Source organism: Vicia villosa, unplaced genomic scaffold (genome assembly GCF_029867415.1).
Source record: "Vicia villosa cultivar HV-30 ecotype Madison, WI unplaced genomic scaffold, Vvil1.0 ctg.000828F_1_1, whole genome shotgun sequence".
Lineage (NCBI taxonomy): Eukaryota > Viridiplantae > Streptophyta > Magnoliopsida > Fabales > Fabaceae > Vicia > Vicia villosa.
Window position 1 is genome coordinate 723272 of NW_026705364.1, and position 22964 is coordinate 746235.

The 22964-nt window shown below is 37.4% G+C and overlaps 1 protein-coding gene across 1 annotated transcript; it reads right to left on the reverse strand.

Annotated features, from left to right (window-relative positions):
- Positions 1-21708: 21708 nt before the first annotated feature.
- LOC131631455 (equilibrative nucleotide transporter 6-like) lies at positions 21709-22956 on the reverse strand (the record flags this gene model as incomplete). Its single annotated transcript, XM_058902251.1, has 5 exons — positions 21709-21999; positions 22085-22343; positions 22432-22592; positions 22672-22841; positions 22920-22956. Coding segments are annotated over 5 exons (741 nt in total), but the record flags the coding sequence as incomplete, so codon positions are not given.
- Between the last annotated feature and the right edge of the window lie 8 nt (positions 22957-22964).

Consider the following 22964-nt stretch of genomic DNA (forward strand, 5'->3'; position numbering starts at 1 on the left):
ATATTCGAACACATTATATGTATCAGAGCCATAACATTATATGTATCAGAGCAAATAGAATTTTGTCAGAACAAATAGACAAATATGGATCAAATTCTATTATCAGTGCTTCTGATTCATTCTTCTTTCTTGCTTCTGATTTCTGAAGCTTAACAGCACTCAGCTTATCAGTGCTTCTGATTCATTCTTCTTTCTTGCTTCTGATTTCTGAAGCTTGACAGCACTCAGCTTGCTTCAGTTTCCATGGTTTTGCTTCTTGTGTTTGCTTTGAAGATTTTCTTCACTTCTTTATACCTGCAAAACACTTAAACCATATAGAACTTGCAGTTCTTGTTAGTAAGTGTGTGGGAGCTTTACCCAGCAACTGATAGATTAATCAAATCATTTATCATTTATCTTCTCCCCCTTTTTGTCATAACATCAAAAAGAATATTTCAAAAGATTCAGATGCATAAAACGACAAAAAAAAAAAACACTGGAATGTAAAAACAAAGAAACTTTTCATTGATAATCAAAAAAGGATTACAAGAAAGGAATGCAGGAAAACAGATGCAACAAGGAGAGGAAACTACAAAGACCAAAAGACTAAGATCCTAGCCTACGCAAAATCCGCGCCAGAACATCATGAATCCCGTCAGTGCTTGTAGCTTGCCTTGTCATGAAGGAACGAAACTCAGCATTGGCTGCTTCTTGCGCGTCCAAACGAGAAGCCAGCATAGCTTGATTCTGATGAAGAGTTTCCAAGGTCTCCATCAGAGCTGAGGTTTCACCAGAAGAGGAAGCACCAGTATTTCTGCCCAGAGGAACAGCAATCTCAGCAGGGTGATCTACTGGGAGATCTTCAGCTTGTGCATCTTCCATTTCCTCATCTGAGTCTGACTCAGAAGTAGCCTTAGCATATTCTGGTTCAGGCAGCTCAGAAGTTCCATCTTCCAATGCTTGAAGAATAGCTGCTAGGTTTGTTGGAGGAGTAGGACCAGCAACTTCAGCACGATAAACCACTACTGGAAAGACCATGTGAGGTGCTTTTTCAGAAGGGTTCATTCTGAACCAGTTGAACAGCCACTGAAAATCTCCAGTCAGCACAGGAAACCATGGTCTCCACACCACGATGTCTCTGCAGAGATTTTCTTCTTCCAACTCATCTGCTGGTATCTTCCCTTCAAGAACACTTCTGTTCCTGATGAGATGGTGATGGCTGCTTTCACCAACTTCCAACCGAAGACCACGAACACCAGGAGCTTCAGACATAATCCTTCTCTGAGTGTCTGTAGCCTTAGCCAGAAAATCCTGACGAAAGGTATTCCAAAGGTTGTTTGTAGCGTACTCATCCAGATGATTAAGGTGAGCAGCACCTAGAATCTCCAACCAGCCATTTACATCAGCATGTAAAAGCTCCAGATATGTTTGAGTGGTAGGGGTTGGAGGGTTGACAGTAAACCTGGAGTCGGGAAGAACAACACTGTAGGGATTAGGTGTTCTGGTGGGAAAAGGGTGTGAGAGAGATGAAGAAATATCTGATGGAAGGGTTGAAGGAGAGGAGATATCAGATGGTGAAGAAGGTGGTTCCGAGAGGATGAATGAGGAGGAAGAGGTGGTGGAGGTCTTTGAAGAGGGAGGTGATTGAGGGGAACCGTCAAGGGGTTGATACACTCTGAGAGGGTCATAGGAGATCCTTACTCTTTTTGGTTTGGTTTCTGGTTCAGCAGTTGCCTTTCTCTTTTGTTTCCGATCATTATCTTGATTCCCAGAGCTTGACGATGGATTCATGATGAATTTGTAGATATTGGAAACTGCTAGGGTTTATGATATGAAAGCAAAGAGAGAGAACGAAAAAGAAAACTGAATGCAAAGTGAGAGAAATATGAGAGGGAAAAGAAACGTTTGAAGAATATAAATAGAAAACTGAAAGAGAGTAAATGATGAAAAGCATTTAATGTTACGTGACGTGAGGAGAGATAATAATGACAAAAGACGTGATTTTCACAGTTACCTAAGTCGACGTCCCCTCAACTGCACGCACGCTTGTCCAGGAATAGTGAACACGTGTTTACCATCTGGATAGCCAGTTACAGCTGTTTTGCTTTTATAGAGATTCTGAATCAACTTAGACAATGAAACGTTAGTAATAACTGAATCACAATTTCTAATTGATTTCTATCAGAACTTTAAAAAAAAATTTCATACCAGAAGATACTCATACATAAGAACTTCTCATCTTCTCATTCTGAGCTTGTTTCTGAAGGCCCATTTTGTACCAATTATATTGAATCCATCTGGTCTAGGAACAAGATCCCAAACATCATTCCTTGTAAACTGATTCAGTTCTTCTTGCATAGCAATTATCCAGTCTGGATCTTCTAGAGCATGATCAACAGAAGTTGGCTCGATCAAAGATACAAGACCTAATTGACAATCTGCATTGTTCTTAAGGAATGCTCTAGTTCTGATTCGATCATCCTTCTTTCCAAGAATGACATCTTCTGAATGACCAGAGATGAGTCTGGATGATCTTCTGACAGATGGTTCTTCAGAAATGCTTAGATCCTCCAGAGAAGCTGATACTTGATCTTCAGATTCTTTGCTTCTGAGAATCTCTGCTTCTGATGCGTTGCTTCTTGGCTCAACAACTTCTGATATATCAATATCACAATCTGCAAAATTATCAAACTGCTTTGGTTTTTCAGAACCAAGCTTATCATCAAACCTGATATTGATTGATTCTTCTACAATCAATGTTTCAGTATTGTATACTCTGTAGCCTTTTGAGCGTTCAGAATATCCAAGAAGGAAACATTTTTGTGCTTTGGAATCAAACTTACCAAGATGATCTTTAGTGTTCAGAATAAAGCATACACATCCAAAAGGATGGAAATATGAAATGTTGGGCTTTCTATTCTTCCACAATTCATAAGGAGTCTTATTTAGAATAGGTCTGATAGAGATTCTATTCTGAATATAGCATGCAGTGTTTATTGCTTCTGCCCAGAAATGCTTAGCCATATTGGTTTCATTGATCATGGTTCTGGCCATTTCTTGCAGAGTCCTATTCTTTCGTTCTACAACCCCATTTTGCTGTGGAGTTCTAGGACAAGAGAAATCATGGGCAATACCATTTTCTTTGAAGAATTCTTCAAAGGATCTGTTCTCAAATTCACCACCATGATCACTTCTGACCTTTATGATTTTACACTCTTTTTCAGATTGAATCTGAATGCAGAAATCAAAGAACACTGAATGAGTCTCATCCTTGTGTTTCAAGAATTTTACCCATGTCCAGCGGCTATAATCATCTACGATGACTAATCCATATTTCTTCCCTCTGACAGATGCTGTTTTGACTGGGCCAAACAGATCAATGTGCAAGAGTTCTAATGGCCTTGAGGTAGAAACAACATTCTTGGACTTGAATGCAGGTTTGGAGAACTTGCCCTTTTGACATGCTTCACAAAGAGCATCTGATTTGAATTTCAGATTAGGGAGTCCTCTGACCAGATTCAGTTTGTTAATCTGAGAAATCTTTCTCAAACTAGCATGACCTAATCTTCTGTGCCAGACCCACTGCTCTTCAGAAACAGACATAAGACAAGTCACCTTCTGACTCATAAGATCTTGCAGATCTGTCTTATAAATGTTGTTCTTCCTCTTGCCTGTAAATAGGATTGAGCCATCCTTCTGATTTACAGCCTTGCAAGACTCTTGATTAAAGATTATATCATAACCATTGTCACTCAATTGACTGATAGATAAGAGGTTATGTGTTAATCCTTCTACAAGAAGTACATTAGAAATGGAAGGAGAGTTACCAGACTTTATAGTTCCAGAGCCAATTATCTTGCCCTTCTGATCTCCTCCAAACTTGACTTCTCCTCCAGACTTAAGCACCAGGTCTTGGAACACAGACCTTCTTCCTGTCATGTGTCGTGAGCATCCAGAGTCCAGGTACCATGACATGTTGTGCTTTGTCCTTTTTGCAGTCAAGGATATCTGCAATAGGAATAATCTTATCCTTAGGTACCCACATTTTCTTGGGTCCTTTCTTGTTAGATTTTCTCAAGTTCTGATTGAACTTGGGTTTAACATTGTAAGCAATAGGAGGAACAGCATGATAATTCTTAATGTGAGTTTCATGATATTTCCTAGGTTGTGTCACATGCTTTTTGGTGTGTGTTAAGTGAAAACTTTGAGCATGTGAAGTGTGCCTAATATCATGGGAGTGGCCATACTTGAACTGATCATACAATGGCTTGTATGTGAATTTCATTTCATCAACAGGTTCAAGTTTGTATGGGGTTTCACCCTCAAAACCAATGCCAACTCTTTTGTTTCCAGACACAGCATATATCATAGAAGCTAGCTGACTTCTGCCAATACTTCTAGATAAGAACTTCCTGAAACTTAAATCATATTCTTTCAGAATATGGTTTAGACTAGAAGTGGATTTTTCTGAATCAGAAGGAGATCCAACATTATTGGATAATTTTAAAAGTTTTTCTTTTAATTCAGAATTCTCCAACTCAAGCTTCTTTGTTTCAAATTCAAATAGCTTTTTCAGCTTTTTGTATTTGAGACTAATCTGAGACTTGAGTTCCAGAAGTTCAGTTAGCCCGGAAACTAACTCATCTCTAGTAAGTTCAGAAAATACCTCTTCAGAATCTGATTCTGATGTAGATTCTGATCCATCATCTTCTGTCGCCATCAGCGCACAGTTGGCCTGCTCGTCTTCAGAGTCTGAATCATCTTCTGACTCATCCCAGGTTGCCATAAGACCTTTCTTCTTATGAAACTTCTTCTTGGGATTTTCCTTCTGAAGATTTGGGCATTCATTCTTGAAGTGTCCAGGCTCATTGCATTCATAGCACATGACCTTCTTCTTGTCAAATCTTCTGTCATCAGAAGATTCTCCACGTTCAAATTTCTTTGAACTTCTGAAGCCTCTGAACTTCCTTTGCTTGGTCTTCCAGAGTTGATTTAGCCTTCTGGAGATCAGGGACAGTTCATCTTCTTCTTCAGATTCTGATTCTTCAGGATCTTCTTCTCTAGCCTGAAAAGCGTTAGTGCATTTCTTGATATTTGATTTTAATGCAATAGACTTACCTTTCTTCTAAGGCTCATTTGCGTCCAGCTCTATTTCATGACTTCTCAAGGCACTGATGAGCTCTTCCAGAGAAACTTCATTCAGATTCTTTGCAATCTTGAATGCAGTCACCATAGGACCCCATCTTCTGGGTAAGCTTCTGATGATCTTCTTTACATGATCAGCCTTGGTGTATCCCTTGTCAAGAACTCTCAATCCAGCAGTAAGAGTTTGAAATCTTGAAAACATCTTTTCAATGTCTTTATCATCCTCCATCTTGAAGGCTTCATACTTCTGGATTAAAGCTAGAGCTTTAGTCTCCTTGACTTGAGCATTTCCTTCATGAGTCATTTTCAAGGACTCATATATGTCATAGGCCGTTTCCCTGTTAGATATCTTCTCATACTCAGCATGAGAGATAGCATTCAGCAAAACAGTTCTGCATTTATGATGATTCCTGAAAAGCTTTTTCTGATCATCATTCATTTCTTGCCTTGTCAGCTTTACGCCTCTGGCATTTACTGGATGTTTGTAACCATCCATCAGAAGATCCCATAGATCACCATCTAGACCAAGAAAGTAACTTTCCAGTTTATCTTTCCAGTATTCAAAGTTTTCACCATCAAATACCGGCGGTCTAGTATAACCATTGTTACCGTTGTATTGCTCAGCAGAGCCAGATGTAGATGCAGGTGTAGACTTTTCACTTTCATCAACCATCTTTTACTGAAGCGTTTTTCTCTTCCTGAATCTTTTCTAAACACGGTTAAGTGCTTGCACCTTAGAACCGGCGCTCTGATGCCAATTGAAGGATAGAAAAACACTTAGAAAGGGGGGGTTTGAATAAGTGTAGTTTTAAAACTTGACAGATAAAAATAAATTGCACAGTTATTTTTATCCTGGTTCGTTGTTAACTAAACTACTCCAGTCCACCCCCGCAGAGATGATTTACCTCAACTGAGGATTTAATCCACTAATCGCACGGATTACAATGGTTCTCCACTTAGTCAGCAACTAAGTCTTCCAGAGTCTACTGATCACACACTGATCACTCCAGGAACAACTGCTTAGATACCCTCTAAGACTTTTCTAGAGTCTACTGATCCACACGATCACTCTAGTTACAATCTGCTTAGTTCACTTCTAAGACTTCCTAGAGTATTCTGATCCACACGATCACTCTAGTTCCTTACAACTTAATGTAATCAATTCTAAGAGTATTACAAATGCTTCTTAAAAGCGATAATCACAAACTGTGATATTTCTCTTAATCGTTTAAGCTTAATCTCACTAATATATTACAACAGCAATGTAGTGAGCTTTGATGAAGATGAAGATTCTGAGTTTAGATTTGAACAGCGTTTCAGCAAGTTTGATATGATTTGTTTTGGTGCAGAATCGTTAACCTTGCTTCTCATCAGAACTTCATATTTATAGGCGTTGGAGAAGATGACCGTTGAATGCATTTAATGCTTTGCGTGTTCCGTACAGCATCGCATTTAATGTTATACGCTTTTGTCAACTACCTCGAGCCTTGTTCACGCTGTGTCTACTGACGTAGCCTAGAATAGCTTTTAACGTTCCTTTTGTCAGTCAGCGTAGCTTGCCACTTGTACTTCCTTCTGATCTGATGTTTGTGAATACAACGTTTGAATATCATCAGAGTCAAACAGCTTGGTGCATAGCATCTTCTGATCTTCTGACCTTGAAGTGCTTCTGAGCGTGATACCATCAGAACTTCAGTGCTTCTGTTCTCTTGTTCTTCTGATGCTTCCATAGACCCATGTTCTGATTCTGCTTCGACCATCTTCTGATGTCTTGCCAGACCATGTTCTGATGTTGCATGCTGAACCCTTTGAGACAAAGCTTCTGAGCGCTGAATTATGCATACTCTTTATATATTTCCTGAAAGGGAAATTGCATTGGATTAGAGTACCATATAATCTTAAGCAAAATTCATATTATTGTTATCATCAAAACTAAGATAATTGATCAGAACAAATCTTGTTCTAACAGTTTGGAATCTTGAGAGATTCTTGGAATCTTGACCTGACTGCCCCAGATTGATTGGAATTCTTTGAGAGATTCTCGGAATCTTGACCTGACTGCCCCAGGTTGATTGGATAAACCATGTCATGCCCCTTGTATACATAAGAGACATTGCTTCTGGAGTGGTTTTGTCTGTCGGGATAACTTTCAGTCATTAGTTGTACCATGTGCAAATTCTTCCTGATGCTAACATTTGAAATTATGTAGCAAAATATGTTTAATAATGAATTCATGAGATGCAATGCGTATGTCTGTCTTGATTTTTTTGAAAGCATGTAAAAAGCGTGATGTTTATAAAACGTGATGTTTATAAAACGTGATGTTTGTAAAAGGAGATATCAACTCAGCTTTTATGGCAAACCTTAAGGAGTCAGGATACTTTTTTGGTGACAATATGCTTTCGAACTAACCATGCTTCAGTTAGGACTTTCAAGGGTTGTAACGTGGATTGGTTCACGGTTTAAGAAACAAAGGATAATGGCTCAAAAATTTATTTATACCCATCCCAATCTTCGTGATGTTCTTCGATCCTATGCTCAGTTAACTCTGCGTTTAAGCCTTAGCAAAGCTTGAGTTGTAACATTGATATTTGATGATGGTTAAAGTACCGGCGGTTTATTTGGACAGGCAGTCATCCTCTTTTTTTTTTTGTAATACTTTCTTTTTGTCGAGGATTTGTAGTGACCTCTTTTACAATGTTTTCTTTTGTCGAGGAAAAAAATTTTAGCAACCTCCTTTTTAACTTTGATTTTGTTATCCCTAACTTTTGCCTGAACTGTTTATTTTGAGATTACAGTCAGCGGGATGTTTCGATTTTCGATAAGTTTCCTTCATAGGTTTTGACTTAACAGTTTTTTCTTCTTCTTTTTTGATGGATATTGACTGCCTAACTTAATGGTCATGGGAACCCATCATTATTTGCATAAACAACGGCTAGTATAATTAAGTTAACTGAGTAACTACCCTGCCCCAGGTTATGATTAAAGGGTTTCAATTTGCACGTGAAAGAAAACTCCTACACCTTAGGCTCAAAGGGGTTGACGAGGGATTGACATCCTTATATCTCCACTGTTTAGGAATTGAAACAATGCTTGTACATCGTCAGCATAGTCCGTTCAAAAGCATACTGTATGAGGTTGTAGTATCGTTTTCGTCATCCTCCTTCAGAAGGCATACAGCTTTAGCAGGAATCGAGAATCACAAAACATAAGCAAAGTAAAAACACAATTTAAAATGAGTGATAGCGAAATAATTTATTCAAGACAAACATATGCAATGCACTGATGATGATTATTAAGACAGATAATGTCTATCATAAGTCGAATGTTTAAATAAACAGAAAAGAAGCATGCAAATGAAAGTAGATCTAATGGTCTAAAAGTTCGTCCGTCTAGACGTCAATCAGTCTTGTCATGACTAGGCATAGGAGCGGTGATCACCACAGGAGTTTTCAAGAGGGTTGAATTTGATTTCTCCGTCATTGATCAGATCTTGGATCTTATTCTTCAATGTCCAGCAATCGTTTGTGTAATGTCCAGGACTGTTGGAATGGTACGTGCACCTCACATTGAGTTTATATCCAAGAGTGGATGTGTTAGAATTCTTAGGAGCATCCCTCAGAGTAATCAATTTGAACTTCAACAGATGTTGTAATGCTTGAGCCGACGACATTTTAATCTTGGTGAGTTGACACTTAGGTACGTCTGGCTTTCTTCGTTGTTGTAGAACTGCTTCAACAGATAGGTTGCGTTCATTATGACCTTTCTGATTGTACATAGCATTAGCCATATGAGGCTTCTCAGGTGAGTTGAAGTCAATGATCTTATCGTCAATTAAGTCTTGAATCCCATGCTCCAATGGTCCACAATCTTCGGTATCATTGCTAGTAATGTTCGAATGATAAGCACATCTTGCATTGTATTTGTACCCAGGAGCAGGATTGGCAGAAACTGAATACGGAGGCAATAGAGTTATCAAGCCCCGATTGAGCAATTGTTGTAGAACTTGAGACAGCGGCATGTGCCATGGAATAAACTTTGCTGCTTATGCTGATCCTTTTTCTTCTGGGTTAACAAGGTTTTTCAACTCGTCTTGCCCCTTGGCTAAGTTCAGAATCAAAACTTGGAACCGGATATTCTGAGCCTGAAGATTTTTGACTGATTGCTCGAGATCCATTTGTGCTGAAATAAACAGCGAGAGAGAATGGGAAGCCTATTGCGGAAACCTGTTATGCAATGTTTATGAATGTAGATGCAATGTTTTCAAGGACTGTTAGGAAATTTAGTTTGTGACATTAGGAAATGATTGATCACCGCTTTGTCTGAAGAATCTTGGTCTTTGTCTTTAAATGTCCTTCTTTGAGAATCAAGCTCACCATATCGAGTGGGTCATCGCCTCTGATTCGGGATACCTCTGAATTTGAAAGTATATGGCTAGAGGAAAATAAATCCTCTTGCCCCTTGATAGGTACAATGCCTCTGATTTGGAAGACAAATGGCCAGAGGAAAGTAAATCCTCTTGCCCCTTGGTTAGGAATTCAGTCCTTCATAAGAGCACCTGAAATTGTGCGCTCTGAATCCCTAAGATCCTTGAAAGGGTTAGTTAACATGCAATGTTATGATGTCATGATGTCATGATGTTATGCGAGTGCAATGCACATGTAATGCATTAAGTAAAGCATAAGGTGATAAGGACGAAATGTCCTACAAGCAAATCCTGCAAGGAAATAGAAGGGTTAGATAACACACAAGTCACACAGGAGTCCTTAAGTTTAAGCTTACATGAAGTTCGTAGGTAAGTACCCTCCCCACTGAAGTTTATTTGGTTCAAACTGTCCTAGAATAGTAACCGGGTTCTATGGTGCCCATATCCCTGATCTTTCTCGCGGGCATTGTCTCAACATGGCACTCGATCGGCCAGCCAAAAGCATCCCTAGAGTCCAATCTCACTGAGTGTAGCATCGAGTATCAACCGACTTCATTCAGGAATCCAAAGCCAGCTATCTCGCTACTTCCTACAGGCCAAAGTCAAGTTCAACTAAGGTTCTAAGGGAGAACTAGTGCTTATGACACCACGCGGTAGCCAAATGTCTCCTAGATCATATTCAAGGGCCATCAGGACAAACCAAAGTGTCGCACTAACGGTGGCCACCAGTTCAACCATAACGATACATGTCTTACAACCTCCCTGGTCTCTTGCCACATACCTAAGGTACACTAGATCCGGGTGTAGGATCTTTCATACAGCAGAATACCCAAAACAGCCTTTAAAGATAAAACAAGCAAATCAAACAATTAAAGTGATCCTAAACTTTAAGGTAACCCCTCTTTAATTCGAAAGCATCCCCAGCAGAGTCGCCAGTTCTGTAATACGGGGAATTGACTTTATCGAAATGTTGCGGATAGCAAGAGTTGCCACCGACTTTTATTTTATCCAATTAGGAAGGCTAAAAAAACAGGAAAAGACCTTTTGGAAAGATTTTGAGTTCGGGGGGTAAGTTATACAAAGGGAAGGTGTAAGGCACCCTTTGCATCCATAGTTATCCATGGGCTCTTAATTGCTTAGCTCACTTGTTTGTTTGAATTGTTTGAAATGTTTGAAAAGCAGTGTGTGAATAGAAAAATTTGAATAAGGACTTTAGCTTGTAAATAAGCGTAGCCTTTTGGAAATTGTTTTGAAAAGGAGGTGTGAAAAGTAATTTGAATTTGTTTGAATTGAGAAAGCAATTGAGAACTACCTACCCTAAGTTTGTCTTTCATGTTCTTTTAGTCTTTTGGGCAAAAGGGTCTATCCATACCATGAGAGGGCAGGAAGTCTTTCAATTGGATGTGAAAGGGTCATCGAGAGTATCGTTCGCCGTAAGACTGTCCCTTGCCATAAAGAAGGCAGGTAGTCTAAGGGAAGGATATAATAGTCATTAATCTTTTTAGGCATCATGCGAGGATACCTTAGCAACGGGACAATCATCATTTAAAAGGCAACTTCGAGGGGCAAGATCATTTTTGTTAAGGCAACTTCGAAGGGACATATGATCTTATGATGATTTATGAACTGAGGGCAACATTTGTTTTGCTTTAGGTATCCTCGGAATCGAGGGACTTGACTATTTAGTACAATTAAAGGCAGCAGAATAATAAGGCAACAGGCAACAAAGGCAACAAGAGGGATTACCCTAAAGGTGTATGTGTGTGTCACAATCACGTGAGTTCAATTCAATCATTTATCTTGTAATTAGTGATCTAAGTTATTTAGCAGGCTTGCACTCCCTAGGATTACTAACCATGGCAGAAAATAAAACAGTTAAAATCCTACGCTATTACAATAAACACCTCAGGGATGGGGGGAAAATAAAACCTAACCTATTACAATAAAACCCTTATATGGTAACAGAAAAATAATGGCAGAAAATTAATTTACACATCTTCAGCCTTGACCTTCCTTGAACCTTCAATTGACTCTGATCATCTGAGAATTAAACGGACAATAATAGGGGCGAGTGCAGGAGAGATTCATCGACATTCGATAGCAAACCCTAATTTTTATAAAGCAAAATAAAAATAAAAATAAAAATATTATTAAATGAAGAAATTAAAACTTAGCTTTTTGGTCGGGTGAGGCGCGTGGCTGAAAGATCTTTGATTAACCCTGAAAATTGGGCATAAGGAAGAAAAATGCGTTAGTGCACTAAAGCTCTTAACAATTATAACATGGCAGATCAAAAATTAAAACAGTAATAATTGAGGCAAACAAAAAAAAGGGTAAGGCAAAAACAAACCCTGAAAGGAGACAGAAGTTAATTATGTTTTAATAGAAAAAATATGTAAAAAACCTAGACTAAGGTTAATGAACAACACCTACCAGTAAACCTAAGGATACTAGGGTTTATAAATGGATCGAGGTTAACAAACCAAAAAAAGTTAGTTGATTAAAGGTATATATAATAATTTTATGGTTAATTATTTTTAATATTATATAAAAAAATGAATCTTCGATTAAATAAATAGTTATATAAAATTAGTATAATAATAAAGAAGAAATGTTTAAATTAAATAAATCCAATAAAAAAAGAAATAAAAGGTTTATGTAATTAATAATAAAAAAATAAAGAAACTTAGCTCTATGCTTAGGTGTGGTGAGGCTGTGAAGGTGCATGGTGGAACAGCGCTTTTGTAGAAGTTGGATCATGCTTCAATGAGATCCGAGGGCTTAGAGTGTGAGAGAACATGGTGCGCTGCGCTTGTAGCTTGCATCAGATCTGAAAATAAATTCTTGGAAAAAATAACATACCCTGGGGGGACTCGAACCCAGGTTCCCTCAATTACCAACTAATACTCCTTGCCTTGCGTGCTGCGCCTTTTAGTCGTTAGTAAATCAAACGCAAGCCTATTTAAGACATTAATAAACATTAAACGGAAAATTCAAAGAGTAATCAAAAGTGGGCCCAGGGTTATTGGAATGAGCCAGTCGCATGGAGAGAGAAAGAGTTGGAATATTGACTGTCCAATGGGGAGTAAAGAGAGGAATTGAAGCTTTGACCGTCCAATCAACGAGCGACGTGTGTGGTCACGAAATCCTCTTTTATGTTCATCCTCTTCTCCATCAGAATGGCCGCGATTTTGCTATGGATTTGCTACAGTTCCTGGTAAACATTTCGTGGCCTGCGTTCTAAAAAATCAACACTCGCATATTAACGTTAAACAAAGTATTAAATCGCCCAGACCACCTAATTCGATCATTGCAAATCCAGTGGTGTTAATATTTTTGACGTATGGGGCCTGCAACCGCAAAAACGCGAGAGTTGAAGCTTGGAGCTTCAACAATGGTGATTTCTCCTTCCTGTGTTAGAACTTCATAACAATGACTCTAATGGACCCCAAACATCATAACAAACACAAGTATATAGTTAGATTCTATTAAAATTAATTAACATGTATGATATAAGAATTTATATGTTCATGAAGATGAAGAATGTGCTACAACCATCTGGACAACATAGGCTTGGTTTAATGATGCACTTTTACCGTATATCACCTCAGGAAGATAATTTGATGCTTGGGATCGATTAGGATTGGCTGCCATTTATGCTTGCCCTAGTTTTTGCATCCTTTTCAACCTTGAGAACCCTAGTCTCTCCTCCCCCTTTTTTTTCTCTCTAGGTCTGCCAGGTTTATATATATATATATATATATATATATATATATATATATATATATATATATAGTAGAATGATTAGGGTTCAGAAATTGAATCAAATATTGGTGAATTAAAGAGATTGGAATTTGCGTGATTCTTGAATGCGATCTTTCTAATTTGGTTCCAATTTCAATCCTATCGAATCCAATCTTGTTTTCACGATTTTAAGTGAAAAATATGATGTTTATTTGATTGATTATGATTGGAAATCAAAATCACATCAAATCCTTCTCATAATTTTTTATTATTTGGTTTTTTAAGTGAATAAAAATTCAAATAAAATCAAATATTATTCAATAATTCGTGGAAATTGAATTCAGTGCCTTGAATTCAATTTGAAGAATTTATCTTGATGGTATGGGCTCTGACAAAAAACTGCTTTTGGTTGACTTTCAAAAAGGACCTATGATGTTTTGATCCATATCTCTCAAATGAAGCATTTTTGGACTTGGAATGTGAGAGACAAAATTGTAGAGAATTCAATTTCCTTCAAAATGAGCTTTGAATGGGAAATTTTTGACGTTCCATGTAGGAGTTATGGCTGGTCAAAGTTTAATTGACTTTCTCCCATGAAAACCCTAATTTAGAAACTTTTGATTTTGTTTATTTCTGATCTTTTCTTGATGAACCATGATCAGTCCTTGATCAAATGGTGAATGATACTTCTAAATAAGATTGTTGACAAAAAATCAGGAGTTTTGACTGTCCTTTGACCATAGTTTGACTTTTAGGTCAACTAGTCGATTATTGATCGTTTGGGCCATTGGGTGAGCAATCTTTTGAATCAGAGCTTGAAAATTGGCATGAGGATCCCTTGAGGCATATGAGAGGTTATGAGGCCCACTTGAATCGTCAGAACTTGATTTTTCTTGAAGAGAAGCAAAAACCCTGATTGTGGGTTGTTTGTTTTAGAGAGTGTGCATCCACTTAGATCTTGAATTGTTGATGAGCTTGAGTATAAAAATGTGGTGGACAAATTTTGGGGTATGACAGCTGCCCCTGTTCAATCTTCTTATAAAAATGTATATATAATATAATTCATTAACCCTATTTATATTAATAATTAATTATGTTGCAAAATACATATTTTAATTATATTAGTTTTTAAAATAAAAAACGTTTAATTATTTATTCATTATGACCCTAACGTTTGATTTAGTAATTTTGCTAAAGTGTAAAATTATTAAGATTATTATTAACATAATTTGGGTATTATTATTATTATTTTAAATAAATTGGTATAAATTAAATGAACTTAATTAAATGGAAAAGTTGACCGGAGTCAAAGGGTCAAACTAGGGTTCACGAGGAACCCTGTTCACCTCCTTCCTCACGGCGCCTCCACCATATACCACCAACAGCTAACCCTAATTCCAAATCCAAAGCCCAGTCACAAGATTGAATCAAAACGAATCAAAACATAAACTAAATAAAATCAGATCTTAACAAAAACTTATTTCTTTATTGAATCAAACACGGTCAATTATAACAAATCAAACAACAAAAATGAATCGAATCTTTCTGAATCAAACTTAATGGCATCATGCATCTCCGCCAAGGTATCAGCGTCACCTCTACCAGTGATACCTTCTAGAGTAGGGGATGGTGCTCTCCTGTTAACCATGGTTGAAACTGACTAGGTGTAAGAATGAAGGGTAACAACAAGTGGGTGATAATGTTGAAAAAGGTATGGCCCTAGTAAATTTTATCGGGCCCCACTGAGTGTGTCATTATAATGGTAAAAAGTACATGTCAGTGTTCCTCCTATAAGGTAAGGGGGACTTATACACCTTAGAAGATATATTATGTTATATGGTGGTTAGGGCTTTCCCACATCGGATAAAAGCACCATAAATTGGTGTTTTAGGCAGTTTAGAGGCACTGCTCATGTGAGGTGATATGTTTTGTTAGTAAGTAGTATGCTTAGGTATAAGCATATGTGAGGTGTAATTTGTATGGCTTGAGATCTATCATTTCCCTCATAAGGAAATAAGTATTTATAGAGGCCTTTTAGGTCTAAGGTTTGGGTAACCCTAAGGAGAGGCAACTGTTCCATCATGATGAGGAGATGTTGTTAACCATCTAACCTTTAGGTAGTAATGGTGGACACCCTTTCCTTTGAATAACGACTTTAAACTTGTTAGTAGTGACAAGGGCGAGCCCAAAGGACATCGTATAGACGATCTCGCTCTTGGACGAGGGCGCCCTACGTTATTTTTCTGTTTTTAGGGTTGCCTTAATTTTTGTAAAACAAATAAAAGTATTAGTATGTATAAATGTATAAGAACAACCGGTACAACAAAGAGTCCCACTGAAATGATAGAACATGTTATGTTGGAGTAATTCAACATCTGGAATAACATGTGACATGGGATGTTACAACATCATGCCTGAGCTGAAGTGAAGAGTTCTAATTAAATCTATGTGGTTTAATTACTACAGAAGAATGCAGAATATTCATGGATATTGTACAAATCAAATAAAGGCGTGATATATTATTTGACAGGTCTGAAGAATCAATAAGAAAATTTGAAGAATCATTCAGAAGAATCAAATCAGAATATTTGAAGATTATATAGTTTCTAATTATAGAGATATTTTTGGAAAATAACAGATTGAAGACCTTAATTATAGTAGAAGATATTACAATATTGTAATAGAAAATATGTTGTGTTTGAAGGCCCAATTCCAGTTGGGAATAGGTTATAAATAGAAGCATTGTAACCTAGAAAGAAGAAGACAACCACCGGGTAGAAAAGATGTAATCTTTAGGGTTTGTCGAGGTAAACCTCCCAGCCTGTGGGAAGGTTACATGTGTGATCCTTGAAGCATGTAGGCAAAAGGAGTATTGTTATTGGAGGAAGCTTTGAAGTAACTCCAAGTTCGTGGTCATAGTCAAGAGTCTTGGGTATGGATTGTCATGGAAGTCTGTCTTCCAAAGTGTTTTTATCTGTGGGATCATAATGAGTTGTATATTGAGTCGTTGCTACAGCTCCTGGTACAGGAGAATCGTACAAAATCATTAAGATGATTGGAAGTGGGATAGGGATATTCCATATCTAGGGAGGACCTAGGTATAAGGGTCGTTAGGTAGGGTTTAAGTGAGGGGTTGTAAGCTTAGGACTAGTTTAGCTCCGAATTAATACTACTGATAGTGGACTTCATTCTTGGCTTGGCATGCCCCCAGAGTAGGTGTGATTTCACCAAACTGGGTCAACAATTACTGGTGTCATTTATCTTTTAGTTTTGCATAATTTTGTGTATATACCTTGCTGATGTGTCTTGACAGATCACATGTCTCGACATCTTTTACGACATCTAGATCTGTTACGCCAGAATTTCAATTGGTATTAAAGCGGCATCCTGTTCTATCTCTGGATGAGATCTTGGGAAGATACTTTCTGGTTCAACAAGGAAGGTTTTTGATGAAAAGATATGTTGATCGTCGATGTGTACATGGTCCCTAAAAGTGGAGGATGGACTGTGTTGAGCATCAAGGGCCATGGTATGCCTTGGTGAGGGTTTTATTTATTTTCAAAATCAAGGTTGTTCTGCCGGTACATGGGATGTGGTGAGTAGGTACAAAGCTCTGTGCCTAAAAGATGATGAGGAACTGTTATGGAATTTCCGCTGCATGGTATCTCTTTCAAACCTGGTTCTCTTAGCATTAGGGTTAGATGTCCTCAAAAAACTGCATTCATTATGGGGTATGAACATTGGTGGATCAATCAAAGGAGCCAACGATACTTGATTTCTAGGTCTCAAGTCCATTCATAAAGGCACTTTAGCATGACTGACTAGTTGCTTCTTCAAGTAGCATGAAGAAAGATTGAAACCATTCAGGATGGTCTCAACGCGAGTCTTCATATCTCTTGACTCCTTTCAGGAAGTAACTCTGAATCTGGCTATTTGAAGGATTGCTCAGCCATCTATATTAGGGATGCTCGGAGGATGATATAATATCCATATCACCAAGTTCATATATTTAGAAGTAACTGATGTTCTATGACATGTTATAACATTACTTCAGCAAGTATGCAGCTACTAGTTGAAGAACACATGTTTTGGGAACTAAACAAAATGTTGTGATTATTTTTGTTTGGAACTACTCCTGACTTGGAAGAGGATACATTTGATTTGTACAAGTTGATTAGGACACGATCAACAGTCTATCTATCTCTATGTCAGTTAATTTCTGGCCAAGGTATGTGGATGTACAATAGTCGAGCTCTTGAGAAGAACTCATAAAGGAATCTGCGCTGAAGCCCTTTATGTAAAATGAGCTCATAACTGAGGGACTCTTTGGATCAAAGAAACCAGGTGGATGGAATATTCATCTCTGAAATCAAAGGATATGGATTTTCCAGTGGCTTCATGAAGAAGGTTCTTATTGTTTGGATTCACTTATGTGGTGAATCAGTAGCAGTGCAAGGAATGTTGTGGATACTTGTGCTCTAATGAAGTAGACTAGGCATGTACAGTCTACTCATGACCATTAAAGATCAAGTTAATGCCATGTTCGTTGAATCCTGCTTCAGATACCTGTTAGAGGGAATCTCTTCTATAGGTGCAGAAATAATGGCATCCAAACATCTCATAATCAGACAGGAGGTCTGTATGATGTGCATATGAGATATGGTCTTTGAAGGGTTAATAAACTATTACCTGTTGATTCTCGTGGATCCCCTACAAGATTGCTAGGTCGCTATGAAATTTTTCTCCATATCCATAGCAAAATTATGAAACAAAGATTAATGTCAAAACTGATGATTGAACATCACTTAAATTCTCTGCTTCCCAACTAAGGAAGTTTATTCAATTCAGGATGGGATCAAGGGTCGAGTGACTGACCATATAAGGAACGACTTTGTGACTACGTGTCGGGAATCCACTTGCTTCAAGTGATGCATAACAATGTCATTGGCTGTTGGAGGAAGTCTTATCAGCGGACTATACCTCTAAAGGAATGAAATCATATCATCTGCTGAGTGTATGAAGATAAGCACGTATCTGATGAACAACCATGACCTAGTCAGGGTACAAATCTGAAGTGTGTGCATGTCTGCTTTCTAATCTATGTTATCAGGAAATGACTGAGAGGTTATTTCTCTCACATTCTACAGTAGTGAGATTTCTGTTAAAATTTCCCAAAGGACTTTGGTGCACAATGAGTCCTTGAGATAATGATTCAAGAACCTGAGATGGGTTGTTGAAAGAAATGTCGCAAATGATGTTGTGACATCATTGCTGATAATAGTCTGTGGAAAAGACTTGGGACCATGAATCTCAATATTCCAATACCATGACCAGAAGTGACAGTTCTATATATGGTTAGAATAAGAAAATTCATTTGGCAGTAATGTGCTCGGACAATGCATATCTACTACGTTGAAGATGTCATTAGTGTAAACAAATACTATGAGTTTAAAGAACTGAAGGTTGTTTTGATCAGCATGTCAGATCAAAGTAGTTCTTCTGTTGCGGTCCAAGAAGTCTGAATCTTAGTAAAGCTTGTAAGCACGCTAAGAAAATGGTTGACGTTGAGTTCACACGATGTTACATGATATCTTGTCCATCCAAAAATGTGGACCTGCGAAGATAAGTTCTTGTGACTAGTTCGAGGTAGTTCCCTGAAACTAAAAATTGTCCAGTCTGGAGCTGTCTCAAGTGAAGCTATCTGTTCAAGTGCTTAAGGTTAGCCTGAGCCTTGATTGTCTTTGATAGGGGGAGTCAGTGGAACAATTGAAGTGGTTAAGTCTTATTAAAAGGAGAAAGACTTTGCAATCCTCTCCAAGAATGTGTCAGGCACAATTTTCAAGAGAGAAGATTTCTGTTAAAAAAAGTAGTCTGAAGACATCAGGGTCATGCTTCTGAGTATATGAAGAGGGTTGGGAAACATCGTCAACTAAATCAGAGAAGAAGTGTATGAATTTGAAGACAATGTCTTGTAGGATGTCAGAACATTGTTCTTGACATGAATCTGTCACTGAGCCTAACAAAGGAATATTCTAGACTGTACAACCAGCTTCGTAAATAGAAAGTCTAGAAAGTACTTTTGTCCTCGCATGTGCATGTCTTGGGACTAATCTAATCAGAAGAAACAGTCCAAGCATAATAAAGCATTTGAAGTGATTGTTAGACGGTACACATAGTTTTTGGTGGTATTCTCTCCTCGAATAACGCCATCTTTGACCAAAAAGAGTCAAATTCAAGGAATTGTTATCTCACAAACAGAGGACCAGCTATTTATAGGAAGTTATCAGGGTTCTTTCACACATTGTGTGTGGTTATACTATTTTCATATAGGGTTCTTTCGGATCTAGGTAATCAATACGCGGGTCTGGTGTTGTGACGGCTTCCTTTGTAAATTTTTGGCCAAAAAGGGGGAGAAAAGGTTTGGCATTCGGAGGTTCAATTAGAAGACTGCAATGACCAGATACTGTTCCAGCATAGTGAAGTGTAGGCTGAGCCGGATCTGAGATTTAGTTTTGTGACTTGTGATCTAAGTTATGAAAACAGTTGTGACTTGTGTTATGAGTTACCCTTGGTAGCATGAGGATACTACTTAAGTTTCCTCTCATGCTCTAGGTCGACTAGGGGCTACTGATAAAGAAAGGCTTAGCAGATCCTCTTATGCCACCATTGGTCTTCTATGAGAAGAATTGGTTCTTGGGTTGGTTCCTGGGTTGAGGGGGAGTGAAATTCATCTTCTTTCTCATATACACCAAATTATCGGTGTTAAGGTTTGTGCTGGAGCTAAATAAGAATGGTGAATTGAAGATGTTGTACGAGATGTCTTGGCATCATATCTAAAGACTGACTCTATTCAACATTTGTTGCAGCCATTGCCCAGTTGTTGAGGTCTACTGACCATCAGAAGTTCTGTTCCACCTGTTTTATGTATTAATATGTAATATGTAATTTATTTGTTTTAGCCAAAAATTTGCCAAAGGGGGGGGATAGTTAGTTCTCTGTTTTTAGGGTTGACTTAATTTTTGTAAAACAAATAAAAGGATTAGTATGTATAAATGTATAAGAATAACAGGTACAACAAAGAGTCCCACTGAAATGATAGAACATATTATGTTGGAGTAATTCAACATCTGGAATAATATGTCACATGGGATGTTACGTCATCATGTATGAGCTGAAGTGAAGAGTTCAAATAAATCTTTGTGATTTAATTACTACAAAAGAATGTAGAATATTCAGGGATATTGTGCAAATCAAATAAAGTCGTGATATATTATTTGACAGGTATGAAGAATCAATAAGAAGATTTGAGGAATCGTTCAGAAGAATCAAATCAGAATATTTGAAGATTATATAGTTTCTAATTATAGAGATATTCTCAGAAACTAACAGATTGAAGACCTTGATTGTAGCAGAAGATACTACAATATTGTAACAGTAAATATGCTGTGATTGAAGGCCCAGATCCAGTTGGGAATAGGTTATAAATAGAAGCATTGTAACCTAGAAAGAAGAAGACAACCACCAAGTAGAAAAAATGTAATCTTTAGGGTTTGTCGAGGTAAACCTCCTGGCCTGTGGGAAGGTTACCTTTGTGATCCTCGAAGCCTATAGGCAAGAGGAGTATTGTTCTTGGAGGAAGCTTTGAAGTAACTCCAATTTCATGGTCATAGTCAAGAGTCTTGGCTAGGGATTATCATGGAAGTATGTCTTCCAAACTATTTTATCTGTGGGATCCGAATGAGTTGGATATTGAGTCGTTCCTACAACTCCTAGGACTAGGGAACTGTACAACATCATTGCGATGATTGGAAGTGGGATAGGGATATTCCATATCTAGGGAGTACCTAGGTAGAAGGGTCGTTAGGTAGGGATTAAGTGAGGGGTTGTAAGCTTAAGACTAGTTTAGCTACGAATTAATACTGCTGATAGTGGACTTCATTCCTAACTTGGTATGCTCCCAGAGTAGGTGTGATTTCACCGAACAGGGTCAATAATTACTGGTGTAATTTATCTTTCAGTTTGGCATAATTTTATGTATATACCTTGCTTATGTTTCTTGACAGATCACATGTCTCGACATCTTTCACGACATCTAGATCTGTTACGCCAGAATTTCACTCTAGCTTAGGACACTCATAAATATAACACTCCAATATACAAGAGTTAGTTGAATTTTTATTGCAATAGTACTTGATATGTTGAAATCGAAAAGGTCATTTTTTCAAAAAAAATTAAGGACATAATATATAACCAAACAAATTTATGATTTAGTAAATAAAATATTGTTCACACCAATAACATAGGGAAAATATAATTGTAAAAAACAACCATTTAACAATCATATAATTGTAAACGACAGGTGAATACGTTGAACAATCTTAATTTTGAAGAATGTAAATTTAATTTTCAACCATTCCTAAATGTATGTGTGCATAATTTAACCTTCTTTTTACTATAAACTAATGGAAATAACAATCTTGACTAGTAAGAGTATCGTTAAGAAACCAACAAATTCTAGAATCAAAATGAAGCTATAAAATAAGATAATGTATACACCAACAAATATTCAAGATTTATTCTTAAAATTCTTATCAGAATTTTTCTGATTTTCCAACTGTCCATAGCCAACCAAGAGAGACGCCAACAAGTATACCGCTTAACATCCATAGAGCAAGCAAATTGCCCAAAGTGTTCTGCTCTGGACCCTAGAAAATCGTAAACATGCAAGGTTTTGATAATAATAATTCACGAAATCCTACAATTTTAGTGAAGGTTAGAAAATAAACTAACCTTGTACCCCTTAGGGACCAATGTGTAAATGCATACAGTGAGATATCCATTGGACAATCCCAAATATGATACCAGAAGAATCATCCATCCTTGATCACCATATCTAGCAGTGAAGTAAAAGGCTGGAATCAACAAGAATCTAGAAAGAGATGTGATTAGCAATCCCTTTCTTGATTCCCACTTCAAGCACTTGAAGATGGGAATGTAGGATGAAATCAAATCAGTGATGTTGTACACAGAGATCAAAACAAGTGGGTACCTAAACATATAATCACAAATGTTTTTTTAATTAAAATTCACTTTCAAACTTAAAGGCATGAAGAGATAGTGAAACGGTAAATTATTACCATTCTCCTAGCCTATGCAATCCAGTATCTTCATACAAAAATCCAGGCAAAATAGATAGGGTCAAGACATATGTAAGGAATAAGGCAAATGCATGGTCAATGTTTTGAAGAAAAAGCTTCTTAGTTCCTAACCGCTCTTGTTCATTAAGATCACATTCAACCTATACACAAAGTTCAAAACCTCTAAGTACATTAGTAAAACTATGAGCATAAAAAAAATCTCAAGTTTAAATAAATTACTTGTTGGTTTGTCTGGATTCCGGCAACTGCAAGATCTGCTGCAACTGTTGTTGCTCCTTCTGAAGATGCTTTTGAACGGTAATACTTAACTATAGACAATTTTGGAAAATAAAAGGCATATACCAGAACACTTAGAAGTTCAAAAAATGTTGAGATGGCTAGACTTAACACTGCAAAATAAAATGAGTTAATAAAATATTGAATAAAATAAGCAAAACCTTATGAGTTAACAAAGAATAATAACATACAAGCTCCTTTGCGAAGACCGTTCTTCGATTTTTCAAAATAATATT